The sequence below is a fragment of the Mya arenaria genome, chromosome 17 (genome assembly GCF_026914265.1).
Source record: "Mya arenaria isolate MELC-2E11 chromosome 17, ASM2691426v1".
Taxonomy (NCBI): Eukaryota; Metazoa; Mollusca; class Bivalvia; order Myida; family Myidae; genus Mya; species Mya arenaria.
Window position 1 is genome coordinate 24,229,454 of NC_069138.1, and position 17,042 is coordinate 24,246,495.

Below are 17,042 nucleotides of genomic sequence, written 5' to 3' on the forward strand. Positions count from 1 at the left end.
CTGTATTTACACTTGGAATGTCGAGCATGTTTTTATGTCTGAAAGAGTAATGGTTAGATTTAACAAGTTATTGTATGTAAATGGGAGATAACTTGTGTAAGCATTTGAAAACTTCAACAGCGATTTGTCTTAGCCTGCTTATATGAAGGGTTGGCATATTTACCCTTTCTAAAAGTTGTTTATAACTCGATGTATAATCATTAAAGACTAATTTCAGAGCTCTATATTGCAATTTTTCTAGGGTTTCAGTGTTTTGTTGATTACAGAAATGCCATACTAAAGGGCAGTAGTTAAAATTGGAACGGACAAAACATTTGTAGATAAGTAATTTTGTATCTTGTGTAAGATATTTAGACAATCTTAACAAGATTTGCCGGGCTGATTTCTTACAAATAGTTGTAACATGAGCATCAAAGTTTAACAGTGAATCAATTTCTACTCTTAAAGAGTTTAACACTTTCTTCACATTGTATTTCTGAGTTTTCAATTCTGAAGGAATCTATTTTACTTAATACGGACTTTCCGATACATATTGATTGAAATTTATCAGGATTTGCTTGCATTAGATTATCTTCAAACCACTTAATTAGGATAGCACTTTCAGATTCAAGAACTTTTTTTAGGTTGTTGATGTTGGAATCACAGGGTAAAATTATATACCCATGAACATGTTAAAATAAAAAAAATGCATCTCATACTATTAATCATAATTACATTTGCTATTAGGAGCTGGTCATGGACCTTTGCCGTCCTTCATCCAGAGCCATCCACAGCGATGGCAGATATATTGCTGCTTGGATCTACACTTGACCACGCCGTTAAGTCCAGGATCTCAGTAGCAGCTATGACAACATCAACAGAATGACATCTGCCTATGGGTGCATACAGTTTCCAAGTCCTCAGCATCAACATTTCTGTATTTAAAATTAAAAATAATAACCTTTTTAAAACATATTAGTTTATAAATAATTATATACAGACAAAGTATGTATCATTTGTTTCATAAATGTTTTTTTTAAACGCTGTAAACGCCATAGCTTCATACCTGTAAAATTACTGTTAATGATGTCTAATCATTTAATTGTATATGAGTAACATTTAATGTAACATCACCTAATGGATTTTTTTAATAAAAAGTCACTGTGAATATAAACAGTTTTCAAATGAGTACATTTAAATTAAGGCTGTCAGATTGAAACGTATCCACTCTGACAGAAGGAAGTGAATGAATCCCCAGGATTGTTCCTCAGGAAAATGTCTTTAACCGGCTGTTGACAGTTTAAATGCTCTTTTGATGGAATTAGCTTTGCTTGCAGAGAATCTGTGATATAAAAGACCTGGGCTGCTTTGTTTTATTGATTTATTGACCTTAAATGTATTTTATATATATTTTGTCACTATTGTAAAAAACAATTGGCATATGTACTAGCATATGTTTGCAAACAGACACATTTTAGTTTTGTAAACAACTTGAAAATACATTTTGTAGGTTGACCTCAGACCATGAAAGATTAATGGTAGGTTCTCTTTGACCAGAACATGACCAGTATTGTTTTTGAAGTTTATTAGTCAAAGTTGATGGTAAAGGCAATCAGTGGCTATTCTGCAGAATGACTTCTTTGACCTTATACCAGTGGTATTTAGTGATTGATATATCAGTCCAACACATGTAACAGGGTCCTGCTGAAATTCAGCAAGAGCTTATTAGCATTGCAAATCATTATTTGTGCATTAACTGTAAATACTATTACGCTTTGTGCCAGAAACTTGACCATCACAAGTTAGGGTCATTGTTGATCTTATCTTGTTTCATCATTTTGCATGTTTTGTCTCAAAAGCATCCTTCAATTTAAATCATTTAAGATTAAACAATAGAACAGATCTGAATTGTGTGAAAAACTGCTGAATTTTTTTTTTTTTAAAGCGTAAGTAACTTTTGTAGCCATAAAACATCGATTACAAATTCAAGGGGGTGAAAGCAAAATGGTTATATATGCTTCTTTATTTAATGTCACTTAGAACCTTTTTGCATTCACCCATCTTACTGGAAATTAAAGAAAAAACTATCTGATTTTTTCACAGCAGTCATATATCACGGTTTTCTAGACATCTAGCAAAGTATACCTCATTCCAAGATAATAAAGATGTCAAATCAGTCGATCCGGCTGTGAGAGAGCAGCTTTAAACAAAGACTATATCATGGGCAGTAATGTCAGGTGCGTCCATGCTCCCCGGTTCATTGTTTTGAGTGATAAACGTCCTCGATTCGATGAGTATAACCACCGTTTTCAATATGTTTCAACGATAATTTTCAGAAACGACCTTGTGCCCCGAATGAAGAGCGATTGCTCGTTTACGAAGACGCTTGCTTTAGATCAAAATAATGTCTGTATTAAAATATCTCGTCAAAACAATGCACGTTCTTACTAGGCTTCCCGACTCACTCAATGCATTTTTGCTTCAAAACAACTATTCAATACCGTTCTCTTGCGTACAAACCCCTACCGATGCTTTGTTTTAGTCAATAACAGTATTGCTATTGTTTTCCGAATGCAGACTGCCAATTTTGGAGTTAAATCGGCTTATTTACGAAAATGCTTGCTGGTTCATTCCGTACACTTTTAGAACCTAGGTTCATCCCATAATAATAATTGTAATTATGCCATGTGCACAGCATTCTGGTCAAAACTGGAGTTGTACCTAAACAACAAAGTTCACACTTAATCAGGCTGTCTGAGAAACTTTTACAGAAATTGGCCAAAATCGTGGGTTTCACACTTGAACCTTTTATTTTACAAGCTCATATTTAACTGTCAAAATCAATATAATAAATTGTAATTAATGATTTGCTGAAAGTAGACATGATAAATTACTTTTTTCTTTGACATGTTGTATTGGTTTTGTTTTTGCAAATTGGTTTGTTTTACTAAGCGTGTTATGGCAAATATGCGCGCGCACCCTCCTGACACGTAGGTACGCCGAGATAAGGATAACAGTGTAAAAATGGACAATATGTATGGATATCACTGAACTGTACATATTTCGTCACCGATCGTTTTTGGTTTTTTTGCAATTCAATCACCCACCTCTTTGTGATAGTGCAAACAAACCCCTACCTGCTTTCAATAGTGCAAGTGTATTAAGTGTCTAAAACTGTATACCACTGACTAACAACTTAATAACAAATGCGATCTTTTTTTAACAATGGTGTCACCGACGTTGTTAAATAAAATGTCAACATTCAGCAAGAAATACGACTAGCAATGACATGAAATGAAAATCAAGATCACAAATTATTGAGTACAGTTTTTTACTTAAATGAAGCCATTCTTTGTAAGTGTTAAAATTACTTTTTTTCCGTTCGAGATCACCTACGAGTAGATCCTCGTGCCTCCTAATATTTGCAAATTGCACGTCTTTCAATACAGAGATATTTTAAGTATACAAGACATGCCTTGTAGCTCATTTGTTTTTTTTTTCTTCTATGGACTTACGGGATGACGTTGGATTTGTCACAAATTAAAAAAAATGTGCTATGAAATATAAAACATAACGTGGCCAGAAACGAAAAAAATGTGTTTTCAACTTAATATAACATTAATCTACGACGTGGCGAGTACTCGAAATAAATATTATTTTCTACGTTTGAGTAAAACTAATTAGAGGGAATTATTTCCGTTGTTTATATTATGTAATAACCACCAGGTGGCATTTTATGAGCACGAGTGATTCTTAAGCATGAGTATTTCTGGCACACATGAATGTAAAGGCATTCAGATTTGGGGAACCGATACGTTCATGTCGATTCAAGTGATTATATTTATAATGAAAGTGAGCTGGAAATCATTTCTGACTTGACGATAACTTCAAAAGAAAGGAACGGTCGTCTAAATTTGTTAAAAAGAATCATGTACCTTAATGCTCATTTTTCATTTCAGAATTTGAAGTCTTTTTATGCTGCGGTTCTGAGTAAGATGGAATTAGGGGAGAACAAATGGGGGGGGGGATGATTTTCATTATTTAGAAACATTTACTTTGTACAAGCCAATTCCCTCAGGAGCTCAACCCGGTCGAGTTTCGAACCCACGTTATCGTTCCAAAGTTTTGGAAAATGCTCAGTCTGAAGATGAAAAGACAATATGGTTTTGTTCCTTTTATCAAAAATATAAGTGTTTGCAAAAAGGTAATCATTCATTGGTGTTTAAAGGCAAATTGAGGGCTGCACAACATATTTGTGCAGCTTGTTGGATGAAGGACAAAAGCAAACTTGAACATCCTGAGTGTTCCCCTAATTGTCCTCATTCTGGTTCAGTCTGACGGTGATTTTAATGGCCAAAGTTTCAAAAAGAGGATAATTTGAATGATTTATTTCTGCCCAAATTCTGTTTTGTACAATCGGAAAATAAGAGCTGTTTAACAGAAAATTAAGAACTGACACAGAATGTTAAAAGGAAGAATAATTTGGAGAAGAATGCTTTTTCTTTATTGTATAATCATTCGTGGTCATGTAAAGTTTGTCGAATTGTAAAACCTTCAAAGTTTGCCACAGAAGTGTTACATTTAGTTAAAAATCATGAATATATATATAAACTTGACTATCAATCGGCGCTGTTCTTATTCTTCCTAAGTAAGGGGTTTTTCTTAAATAATAAAAGCTATATAAAGAGCTGAGGATAATTCCTTCGTTAAACAAAAAAATAAGATTCGCAAGACCTTTTATTTATGCCCGATATGTTGATGCATAACAAGGTTCCCACACGTGGCATCCAGGGATGGAGGGCTATTTCTGGCCACGACACTATGATGATCATCTACGCCACCACTTGAGGTTGAGAGAGATCCTTTCCCGTTTCCACCATCCAGATTGAAGATGCTACAGAAGAGACGTCATGAACGCATACCAGACCGTCCCCTACAGGAGCGACCTCCCAACACTTCGAGGTAGGTAAAAAGTACCCAGTATCTATGCAGGACCTCTGGGAATGGACAACAAAGAAATTAACTTTATGAAAGAATTTAGTGAATAGTTTGACCGAACACATCGTCCCTGCGTTTGAACAACTGAAGCTGACAGCAGCAGAGGTGGGCGGCCCTGTCTATCGGGTCGTCGAGTACGTGGAGGGGACCTGGATAAACGGATTCATGTGGTGACCAGAGAACAAATAAGAGCAAATAACGATGTCGAGGGATGGCATCGTCGCATCAGCGACAAAGCTGGGAGAGCAAACATTGACAGCAGCAGAGATGGGCGGCCCTGTCTATCGTGTCGTCTAGTACGTGGAGGGGACCTGGATAAACGGATTCATGTGGCGACCAGAGAACTGGTCTGTGTTCCGAGGACAAATAAGAGCGAACAACGATGTCGAGGGATGGCATCGTCGCATCAGCGACAAAGCTGGGAGAGCAAACCTTGGCTTCTATGTCTTGGTCCCCTTCCTCCGCGGTGAATCCGAGAAAGCCGACCTGCAGATCCGGGAGCGTCTATACACCCGCATCTAACGTAAGAAGTATGCTTCACTTCATGGACAACTCGTCGACGCCTGTGCCCGCTGAAAGGATGAGGAGCTCATATCATACACTCTGCTTGTCAACATACACACCAAGAAGTAAAATATCAATAAAATGGTCTACTGAATTAATTATTCCTTTCTTCCTATATTGGTGTTTGCTCACACCTAATAAATTGCATTGATTGCTAATTCTAAAAGGTTGACGAACTGTAAAATATATGTTGACGAAACAACTACCCATTTTGTATAATAAAATAAGATAGACGAACTGGTAAGTGGCAAAACATCCGATATCCGTGAGCATTTGCTTGACCACTGATAATTTCCAAGTATATAATGCTGTACATCTCTGAATAGCACTCTGCTCCAGAATTTCCTGCTGACATCTTTAGAGACGCTCAGAAGACTCACCAACTTTTACCTCAGATATAAGCAGCAAAATTTTGTCATTTTTGTTAACAATTTGAAGAACTCTGAAGATAACTACTAGATTGACTTCTACCTTAAAGATTTATATCTTACAAATTGTCTAGCTGATTTATCAGCACTATTGGATGTCTATGAGATATACCTTTAACTACGGCGAGGAAATATATCAATGGCCTGGAGGTGTGCACAGTGCGAGACCGATACTACTATGGATCGGACAAGGGACAACTCCATGCGATGGAAGAAGACATCCCGCCACCTATGGATCTCGATGTATCGCCATTGAGCAATTCCATGGATGTCAGTAGACGTGACAACGTACATCACGCAATTCCGGATGTCACGTTCGACATAACCGGCACAGAATTTATTGGAACCACTGCGCCACTCGACGACTCCCTTCCAGACCGACAACTCACCGACGACATCTTAGATGACTCCTACAACAACCTACGAGATCGTCGAAGATGGGACCAAGAGAGGGGCCGCAAAGCTGGTTGCCAGCGATGGATATCCTATACCAAGGGAGTTAATGTCGGAGAGCGGCATTATTGGAGATGCGCCGTTAGGAACAAATCAATGAAGTGTACTGCTTCTGTGAATGAGTACATGGGCATGTTTGTTCCTGGTGTAAGCGGACATGTCCATCCAGCAGATTCGGGGGCAGTGAAGAAAGTAAAAATATCAAAGAAGGTTAAGGAGGTGGCGAAGGAGCGTCTGTTCGAGCCGGCCGCCGCAATCGTGGAGCGCGTTATGAGGGAGATGGTGACAGACGACGATGTCAGCCTTCCGAAGCCGGACAATCTAGCGAGGGCTGCGAATCACCACCGACGACTGCGCCCAGATGAACCCAACGACCTGGCATTCGTGCTCGATAGAGAATTCGTTGGTGAAAAGTTCATCGTGGACGATAAGTTCCGCTAGCCTATATCCCGATGTCAAGGAGGAGCAAAGGGGATTACGTGTAGCAGCTGACCAGTCTCCGTGAACATCTTGACCAACCACAAGTCGAGTGGTTCATGTTAGATTTAGAGGCGGTCACATGGCAAGCAATAAGGGAGGTCTTCCCTGGGTCGGTTGTCGAGGGATGTGTGTTCCACCTAAAACAACGCCTGTACAGGAAAATTCAGGCAACGGGGCTTGCGACGTCATACTTGTCGAGAGGTGACAAGTATGAATTTCTCCGGAAGCTGATGTCGCTCCCATACCTTCCAGTGGAGCAGATCATGGGGGCCTTCAACAGACTCAATGCCATAGCCGAGGAAGCTGGGGGCTCAGTATTGAATGTGGTTCACTATATGTAGACCACATGGATCCATGGGTCTGTGTGGACCCCCAGCAACTGGTCGGTCTTCCGGGAACTAGTGAGGACCAACAACGACCTTGAAGGATGGCATAGACGAATCAACACACGAGCAGCGCACCCGAACCTAGGACTCTACAAACTCATTACATTACTCCCGAGAAGAGGCAGCAACAGTGGACATCCAGATACGACTAGTCAGCGAAAATATACTCTGCAAGTTACGCCGGAAGAAATACACACAACTACATGGACGACTGGAAGATGCCTGGGACAAGTATGAAGAGGATGAAATGACAACAACGCAACTACTAAGAACCATCAGCCACATCACAGGATTAGGACCGACCACCGCCGCCAACTACATAATCGCAGATGACTAGAACTGAATTATGTTACTGTTCATAATTAAGTGATCATTGCTCTGACTCAAACAAACCGAGTCTGCAATTTTCACAGTTTTTGGCTGATTATGTATTTATTCATGTATTTATTATGTCATAGTGCTCATAACATTTCTATAAATGTATTTAAATGTATTTGTTCATGTATTTATTCAGTCATAGTGCTGATAACATTTCAACAAAAGTATTTAAATGTTTTTGTTTATGTATTTATTCATGTAGTTATTTTGTCATATTGCTCATAATATTTCTATAGAGACGTGTATTGCATCAGTGTTCATATCCATGTAATATATATGTGTATTATATTTTCGTGTATTTACATATGAAATAACCAGTTGTTCATATTCGGCTTGTATTTGATTAATGTATCTGTTCATGTGTTAATTCTTGTATTTATTCTGTCATAGTGCTCGTAATTATTATATAATCTATGTGTATTTATATATGAAATAAATGAAATTATATTTATCGTATTCTTTATTTCATGTTTTAACATTAAACTGGATTGCTGCAATATCATCTTCTCTTTATCTTTAACACCATTACCTGGAATAAAACAAACAAGTATTGTTATCATAACAGAACATCAAAATGAAAAGAATCATCAACAATTAAAATCAATTCAAAGCAACTGTGTAGAATGTGTGGAATTTGATGAGTAGCAACCGTCAACCACAGTATTTTCAGGAATTTCACAGGAATAATCACGGAATGCAACAACTTTTTTCATGTGGCATAAAATAGACATATATTTAGTCCATAGATCATTTGCATTTCGGCTGCCCGCTTGGTGCATGTAGCATTTACATGTATCTATAAAAATGTAGCATATCATTTATTTTAACTTTCTTTTTAAATTTACATAGAAAAATAGATCAAAGTTTATAATCACTGATGAAAATATTATCAAATTATGCAAAATAATTCGTAAACCTCTTTAGAACATATTAATTTAAATAAAAAAAGTATAACCATTTTGGTTTTCTGTTTCTATTAACATTCTTTGATTTCGGTCAAGTGAAAATCACTGGTATACATTGAACAATGAAGTTATTAGTAAAATTATCAAATACCGTGAACAAATGGTGTTTTAAAATAATGACCTTGTTTGTTCACACATTGATAAATATCCAATTATACTAGCGTCAACCGCGCATGTGCAATCGGTGTTTTCGCTAAAACCTGACCCAGAAATTTAGCATATTTTATACGCGTCAATGCGAAGAAAAGAAATGTTAACAAAATATTAGCATAAATGGGTGGGATTAAGTCTAAATATGGCGTATATGACCTACATATTATATAAATGCTGATTTTTAGTAGGGAGAATAAGGTTTGAAAACTAAACAAATCGCGATTTTGTTGAAAACGGCCATATACGCGGATCTTTCTGTGGTTTTAATGAAGTTTGATCATTATTCTAAATAAAATGGATAACATTTACACCGTATTTAACCGTAATATATGTGAATTTAGGTTATTTTCAATATTGGTGCGCGACCGCGAGGGGAGTTAAGAATGGATAAAATTACCTCCCCTGCCAATCGAGCACTTGCTAATGTGGACGTTTCCGGAACGATTGCAAACAAAAAATTAATGCGTATTACTTCGTAATTGCAACAGCGATTTGTATCTGGTAGATGACAATATTGCCGTTTGGTGCAGGTTGGTTATATTGAGTTATTGCATGTATGCATTTATTGAATCTTATTTGTTTGTCTGATAAATTGATGCATTTTTGTGATATCCTTTTCGTACTCAAAATCGTTCGTACTTTTCATACATTTTTTTTGCAATCGATGTTAAATATATAATCTAAAAAAAGCAAAACTAATTTTAGGCAAGGCTTTCTTCTCATTTATCATGCACAAATATTGGTTCCAGTGTCAAACCTGAAAGTAATGTGTATAACTGAGTTAACAAATGGTTTTGTTTAAAAAATAAGTGCATTTGTATTCAATTCATTTTCAGAAGAAAATCACTGACTCCGTGACAGAATGTGTCTGCCTCGGGCTGGTTCAACTTTGATTTGAGCTTAAGCAGTATTTAAAGTTCAATGAAGATTATTTGAGCTTTTCAGATATTGACATAGAAACTGGTGTTGGCATAATCCACATTATTTACATGTAAGACACATTTAACAGTGCACATGTTCCAGTTGAAATCCTCTGTGTCTGAGGGAGAGTGTTAACTTTCCATTAACATTTATTATTTTCAGGTGCCAGTTTAACACTCTCATCTCATCCCTCATCAATCATGTTTCATTGTTAAGTTAATACTATTAAAAGGCATTCATGTTTCATTGTTAAGTTAATACTAAAAGCATTCATGTTTCATTGTTAAGTTAATACTAAAAGCATTCATGTTTCATTGTTAAGTTAATACTAAAAGCATGTAGCATGTTGTTAAGTTTAGATGCTTTATAATGTTAACAAATGTTGCTTGCCTATAACAGTAGATTAGTTTCCGAGTTTTAGTTAAGAAAAGTTAATTATTTTTGAATAAAACATAAGGCAGTTTTTTACATACTAAATAACAGATATCACATTCCATTCTTTGGTTCTAAAGCTAATAATGCTTGCTATTTCGGTTTATTTTCTGTAGATAATGTAAAATAATAACACATGCTAACAACTCTTCAGTTTATGTTCAGAATTATATTAACAGTTGGTTTATGGGGTAATTTCATAGCTTCTAACCTGACATTATATCATTCTTGCAGTACATTATCATTTCATAATTGAGAAACTAACCTGTTTAATATGTATTTTTATAAAACTAATGTAAAATATAATGTGATGAACATTTTTTCCCATATAAATGTCTTACATGTATGTTTTGCCTATTTTCAGGTATTTCTGTCTTGGCGCGGCGCACTTCGATTCATCTTAGCAGCATACTAAGAAGTTGCTTGGTCCAATACAAGATACAGGATAGGTCAGTGATGGTTATAGAAGCAGTCAGGAGTGAATTGTGCACTGGAAAAACATTCTAGAGTGGAATAAAAAACTTGGGTCAGCTTTTTGTGAAAAGTGAAAAAAGTGTCTTTCCGAATGTTGATTTTTTTGCATAATCTGGAGTTGTTAAATTCTATGTGCTTTGACATAACATATTAAAAGTATACATTATATTATAAGTATGGTTATATCTATCTGAAACAGTAAGGTTTAAGCTGGATTTGATTTTTTTTAAATCACTGATTGTTGCTTATTATACTGCCGACGTTATCCAATTATACTGCCGACGTTCCATTGTTCAGTTGATACTATAAATCCAATTTACCGAAACCACTAAAGAATACACACTATACAATTAATTTACCGAACTTGTTATTTACCGAAACATCTGGGGCCGGTTGCTCAAAACCTCAATTAAATTTAACAGTACGTTACCTTAACCATCCGTTAAATCCATAACTGACTGTTACTTAACGGTCAGTTTAATTATTGTTGCTCATAGCTATTTAACGCTGCCGTTTAGTAACGCTAGCGTTAAATGCTTAACAGTCAATTAAATCCAACTTCCTGTACCATAATTCATCTGTCACCATCATTCAGCATCCAAGATGGCCGACATCATAAAGTCTTCTGCTTATGATACTGAAAAACAAAAAAGGGGAAGAAAACCTAATTTCACAGCTAGTGAAACTTTGATTATAGAGGAATGTATGGGAGACTTCGATACTAGGGAAATGCTGACTAACAAATTTACTGATAAAATTTCTAATGAGAAAAAGAAAAGAAAATGGGAAGAAATAGGTGTCAAATGTTCTGCCCTGGGGTGTGCTGTTCGGACTGGCGATGAAATCAGTGTTAAATGGCAGAACATGCGAAAAAATGCCAAGGCTGAGATAACAAGGTAGTCTGATATTATATTTAAGAAGTGTTATTGTGAATATTTTGAAATATATTCAGCATGACAGATGTACTGAATTAAATGCATTTTTTATTCATGAAACAACTTAATATACATGTTTAAATGAAAAGGTTATTTTTGATTCAGAGTAAAGCTTAAAATTTGGCCAGGAACACTAAATTTGTTTATTCAAACTCTTTATTGATACTTTAATTTGTGTCATAACAGTGAAAGGCTCCAGCGGAGAGAGAGTGGGCGGGGTACTGACACGCTAAAGAAGGCTACAGATCAAGCCAATAGAATTGTATCTATACATGCTGATGCCAGTTTCAATGGAGTTGTAGGTGGAATGGACTCTGATGAGCCAGGTAATTTCGTGATAAACATGATAATTTGATATATAAAACATAATGTCGTCTGATACATGAAAGGGAATCTCTTAGTTAAAATAAACAAATCATAGCCTCGTATACATATTGTGTTTCTATTTTTAGTAACAAAATCCTCCAACGGAAAATATTGATTATAATTGAAGAAGGCGGGTAACAGGCTAAGATACATATATAGAAGGCATAAAACGATATTGATTTCTTACCTTAATCTATTTCCAAACGGTGATTTTGCTATAAAGTCGTTAATCCAATGTAAATTAGAGGTGCCTCGTTGTTCACATCCTTCACCTTCAAATACTTCGTCTAAGTTAAAACGTCCGAAAAAAAATCGACTCTGACTATAATTCTAGTTGACACAGTTGCCTCCCTTATCTTAATTGTTACATTTATTTTGTTTCGCAGATGGTCTTTCGTTTATACCAAATTTAACAGATGAAGAAGATGCGGAGAGTGAAAGCCTTAGGTCATCAAAGTTACCCCCGCCATCCAAGATCATAATGGCGGCACAGCCTACTGCAGGACCATCAAAGAGCAGTTACCAAGAACACAAACAGGAACGTGTGTAAGTATTTGCCATGTATTCAAACAACTGCATTGTAAAAATACGATATATGAAATATACACAAATTGAGTAAACTTCAACATTAACAGTTTGAATCCACACGTTATTTGATCATTTTTGTCACAATTAACAATAGTTTCAGTTCACTGTTATAACATCATATTATTATGATCCTTATTGTTAATAGTGTCAAGAGAAGGAAAACCAAAGCAGAGGAACTCATTGATTGGCAAATTATATACTTTCAAAATCAGGTGGAATTGGCACAGCAAGAGGTATGAAAAAGACTAAGGGTACGGAGGATGTTACAAAAAGTATAAATGTACATGTAGTCCAATGCAAAAGGGGTTTCAACCACAACAATTATATGTTAAATGAATTGTTTATGCCAAAGAATAAAGATTGTATTACCAAATCGGCAAAGTTGTTTATGTTTTGTTTTGTTTTACAGAAGGAAATCAATCGGGTGAAGCTGAGAGTGATGGAAAAATATGGAAAAAAAACTGGATACAGAGGAAATAGACGGATTCATCTGGACAACCTTCTTCGAGAGTTAAATATGAACATGTGATATGGTTTATTTCATCCTGGTTTTCATGGCGTTTATTTATTATTTGACTGTTTGCAATTTATGTACGAGCTTGTAAAGTTACCTACATGATGTTTTTAATTCAGTGTGAATCGTCTGTCTGCAATATTTGGGCCATTCTGAGCGATTTACCTTACTTGCCAAAATAAAGTGAGCACGTAAAAAATCCATGTATCCAAACGGTGTTGTTTTTCATTAATAAGTGCCTTTACACAATACACAAACAATTATGAATGAAGAGCAAACAATGTAAGAATTATTATTTTTTACTTCAAGAGGTGTATGAAGATGTTGATAAATCTAACAGCGATGACGATAAACTAACAGTGGTGATGATTAACTAACAGTGGTGATGATGAACTAACAGTGGTGATGATGAACTAACAATGGTGATGAAGAATGAGCAGTGGTGATGAATAACGAGCAGTGGTGATGATGAACGAGCATTTATGATAGCAGTGGTATATATATATAAGTCCATATCGATACTACACAGAGAAGAAGTTTTCCACAATGAAGTCTCTAGTGGCAACGCCAGTACCACCATCTTGGTGTACTCCATCATTCCCATTCTGTGGCTGAATGAACTCATCGTCGTCCATAGGGATGTTCATGTCCACTGCAATATTATGTAGGATTACACATGCCACAGCTACCTTGCATGCCTTTTCTGGTCTGAGGCGTATCTGTAAAATTATATAATTTAATTGAAAAAGGTGAATATTTGAACGTGTGCGCGTACATGCATGATCGGTTTGGTGTTTGTTTAAGTGCGTGTACTAATACTATAACTATTAAGAAACGATACGATAAGATAAATTAATCTTATTTAAAATCGGTTATGATAATCATAAATAACACTAGCTATTTCCGACATAATAGATTATCCAATAACATACAAACAAAAGACCAAGAAAGATTCAAGATCATAATATCACATGTTATAGTATAAATGCATAGGTTGCAATAAGGCTTCATTATAAAAATAACCAGATACATTAAAAGTTACAAGATAAAATATGTTCATGATTTAAATACTAGCACAATACATTAAGTGGAAATTAAATTAAGGCAACAGTAAGGCACACAACATGAAGTTTAAACACTAATAAATAACATTAATTAATATACAACCATTATTCATATACACAAGTAGTACCTCTGAATGTAAAACATGAAATCTCTTAAGCCTGCCAAATGCTCTCTCGATGCAGGCCCTTGTCCGAGTGTGTGCCTGTTGATATCTTTCCTTTGCTTCACTGTCAACCCTAATAAAAGGGGTCATGAGGAATGGTTTCAGGGCGTACCTGCATATAATAAGACATAATAATAATATATCAATAAGGACCTTTGTTTTCATGTGTATTTCATTTCTTATGCTTCAGTCAGAAAACAGGTATTATTTCTGGCATATTGAATAATTCTAAAAATTATTTAAAAAAAATATTCCAAGGTTTATGAAGTAAGGGAACACTTCATGGTGAGGTTTACTTAAGATGACAAATAAATATTATAAAAATATTATATATTTATAACTATTACATTATTATGTAAATTATAAAGATAATACATGGATGACCATGACTTTTGGTTGATAATTGCCCCAGTGCACATAATAATTACCAGAGGCATTTTTCAACCATGTCTTATCCTGTATGATACACATGTTTTGTCATTTGGACAAATTTGTCAATGACTTATGCACCAGTCAATTTTAACCACAGCCCCCCCCCCGTTCCGGAGGTATACCAGGGAAAGCCAGGGAAATGGGCTGTATTTTTACCTTCTAGGTGGCTCCACAGTGCTGAGTGAATGCAGTGGTTTTGTCTTCCCGGGAATGGGCCTAACATAAGATTCCCGTGGGTTCAGGGGCATTTGGCGGGGGTTTCACGAGCAGTTCCTTCCCACAGGTAGAGGACTTTGGCCCGTCTTGGCTGGACCGAAAGTCAAAGTCCCCACTATTCCCCGGACGGGGGGGGGGGGGGCTTGGTTACAATTGACAATTGACTGGTGCATTATTAAACCGGTTTTTAAAAATAAATTGAAAAAAATGAGACATAACACATTGGTTTTGGATGACATTAGCTATAAAAAATAATGAGTACTTGGAAATTAAAGAAACAATTTTTTTTTCTCACGTATTTTCGGAGTTGGGCGGTAAACATTTCCATTCTTCAAACAGTTGTTACATCGACTGATCTTGACGTTCATTTCAATATGTGAGCACAGCTGGGGTCGATCAAGCCTAGTTTTATAAGAATCTGGGCTTGAATGACCCTAACCATTTCGCTGGAATAATTTGCACATTTCCATCACCTGGACGACCGATATCCAGGGTAATCTAATATTTTTAGATCGATGTCCCCCCCTGGCCGTCCGCCATCATAAAGCGATTTGAACGCAAAGAAACACTAACTGAAAGTACTGTTAAAACTTAAAATATCGGTTACTTTCCTTAGCTCTAAGTTACTGCGATATATAAAGTTGGAAATTTAATGGATTCAAGCAAACTTTTCATGTTCATACCCACTGTCTCCTAAAAGGACACCATCTGAAAACGCCACATGTTCAATGGTCAGTTTGGCTGCCAATCCCGACGTTCTGAAGACGTGCGCGTCGTGGCACGACCCAGGCCAGCTTGCATTTACACTTGTAAATTTTCCTGTAAAATGATTAAACAATTAAACTGTGCAGTAATAATCAGAGTTGAATCCGCAAATGGCAGTGGTTCACTTGGGTAATGGTTCACTTCGTCCTGCACCTTCCAAACTCTTCACAATCTGTATGCATAGACTCTGTATACAAAATCGTTTTGAGTACGGTACCATATTTTACCTATGTCTACGAGTTATTTATTTAACAAAAAAATGATAAATAATATAGTACGTCGACTTGAATTATTGTATTAATTAAGCATTTTCCCTCTTTATGTATACTGTCAGCGCTCCAGTCAGCCTTTTAGTATCGCCCTTTAACCGGACGTGTTTTGGCCGAATTGACAATATAATTATTATGTTAAGCGTTCGAAAGAAAAGATGGAAATACTGAAAACAAAAGTGGAAAACTCAAAGTTTTATAGCTTTGATGTCACATACAGCCTGCATGTTGATGCTATGGAAGCCTTTCCTATTCACGAAGGCTGGTTCGTCTTCGGATGGCGCCTGGATTCGGATATGTGTTCCGTCTACACATCCAACAACATTCGGGAAACCAGCTTTCTTAAAATATTCTGTCATATTCCATGCTCGAGCATTGGCATCAGGCCACGTCACAAACTGATGTATGTGACCACAAATTGCTTCTGTTACTTGGGCTACAACACGTGACACAGTGCACTTGTGGTAGCCCATACTATCACCAATGATGTTAAAAAATGCTCCTGTGGCGAAGAAGCGCAACGTTATCAGAATCATCTGTCTAACAGTAAGTGCTCTGTTTCTTCTTGTCGTTCTTTCCAGCGATTCCTTCAGCAAATCCTCTAGATAATCTATTCCACCATTCGTATATCTGTATCTGGCATACATCTCATTGTCTAGCATATTCTGTACATGTGCAGTGTGCCGAAATTCTTCCACTTTTCTATGATTTACAAATAGAGCCGCCATCTTGGAAACCTTCCGTTAATGTTTTAACGTAGGTCTATTCCTCCGTTACATTTAACGGCTGGTTCAACCGTTAAACCCGCCGTTAAATTCTAACTTTATTTTGAGCAACCTCATGCCACTTTTGGTTAAAATTAAACGGACCGTTAAAACTTTAACGAGCCGTTAAATTTAACTGAGGTTTTGAGCAACCGGCCCCTGATATCCTTTCAAATTACCTAATGCAAAAACTATTTGAAGATATTGTGCAGTTCTTGTTCTAAATAATTAAACTCCTACACGCATTAGAAAATATAAGGTTCAAAAAGGTGTTATCATTGAGTTTCATCATGAAAAGATCATTGTACTACAAAATGGAACAAACAAAACAAACAGAAGTTGGAATTGAAACAA

The 17,042-nt window shown here is 36.2% G+C and overlaps 2 protein-coding genes and 1 pseudogene across 2 annotated transcripts; 2 read left to right on the top strand and 1 right to left on the bottom strand.

The window, feature by feature from the left end:
• Positions 1-6,176: 6,176 nt before the first annotated feature.
• On the top strand, positions 6,177-7,625 carry LOC128223289 (uncharacterized; annotated as a pseudogene).
• Positions 7,626-11,214: 3,589 nt separating this feature from the next.
• LOC128223290 (uncharacterized) lies at positions 11,215-13,029 on the top strand. Its single transcript, XM_052932572.1, has 5 exons — positions 11,215-11,507; positions 11,733-11,872; positions 12,299-12,458; positions 12,646-12,733; positions 12,910-13,029. The coding sequence occupies exons 1-5, from the start codon at positions 11,215-11,217 to the stop codon at positions 13,027-13,029; spliced, it is 801 nt and encodes a 266-aa protein (XP_052788532.1).
• A 506-nt stretch (positions 13,030-13,535) lies between these two features.
• On the bottom strand, positions 13,536-16,749 carry LOC128223291 (putative nuclease HARBI1). Its single transcript, XM_052932574.1, has 4 exons — positions 16,136-16,749; positions 15,574-15,718; positions 14,207-14,354; positions 13,536-13,733 (listed from the first exon to the last, which is right to left on the bottom strand). Exons 1-4 carry the CDS (start codon positions 16,650-16,652, stop codon positions 13,536-13,538), a joined length of 1,008 nt encoding a protein of 335 aa, XP_052788534.1. The 5' UTR covers positions 16,653-16,749.
• Positions 16,750-17,042: the final 293 nt, after the last annotated feature.

What these genes read in the sequence shown, in the direction of transcription:
- LOC128223290 (XM_052932572.1), top strand. Translation starts at nt 11,215, where the DNA reads ATGGCCGACATCATAAAGTCTTCTGCTTATGATACTGAAAAACAAAAA. An exon ending in AATGGACTCTGATGAGCCAG is followed by an intron (nt 11,873 to 12,298) that starts GTAATTTCGTGA and finishes TTTGTTTCGCAG; the next exon opens with ATGGTCTTTCGTTTATACCA. An exon ending in GAACACAAACAGGAACGTGT is followed by an intron (nt 12,459 to 12,645) that starts GTAAGTATTTGC and finishes TATTGTTAATAG; the next exon opens with TGTCAAGAGAAGGAAAACCA.
- LOC128223291 (XM_052932574.1), bottom strand. Translation starts at nt 16,652, where the DNA reads ATGGCGGCTCTATTTGTAAATCATAGAAAAGTGGAAGAATTTCGGCAC. An exon ending in GTCCTTTTAGGAGACAGTGG is followed by an intron (nt 14,355 to 15,573) that starts GTATGAACATGA and finishes TATTATATGCAG; the next exon opens with GTACGCCCTGAAACCATTCC. An exon ending in TTCATGTTTTACATTCAGAG is followed by an intron (nt 13,734 to 14,206) that starts GTACTACTTGTG and finishes ATAATTTTACAG; the next exon opens with ATACGCCTCAGACCAGAAAA.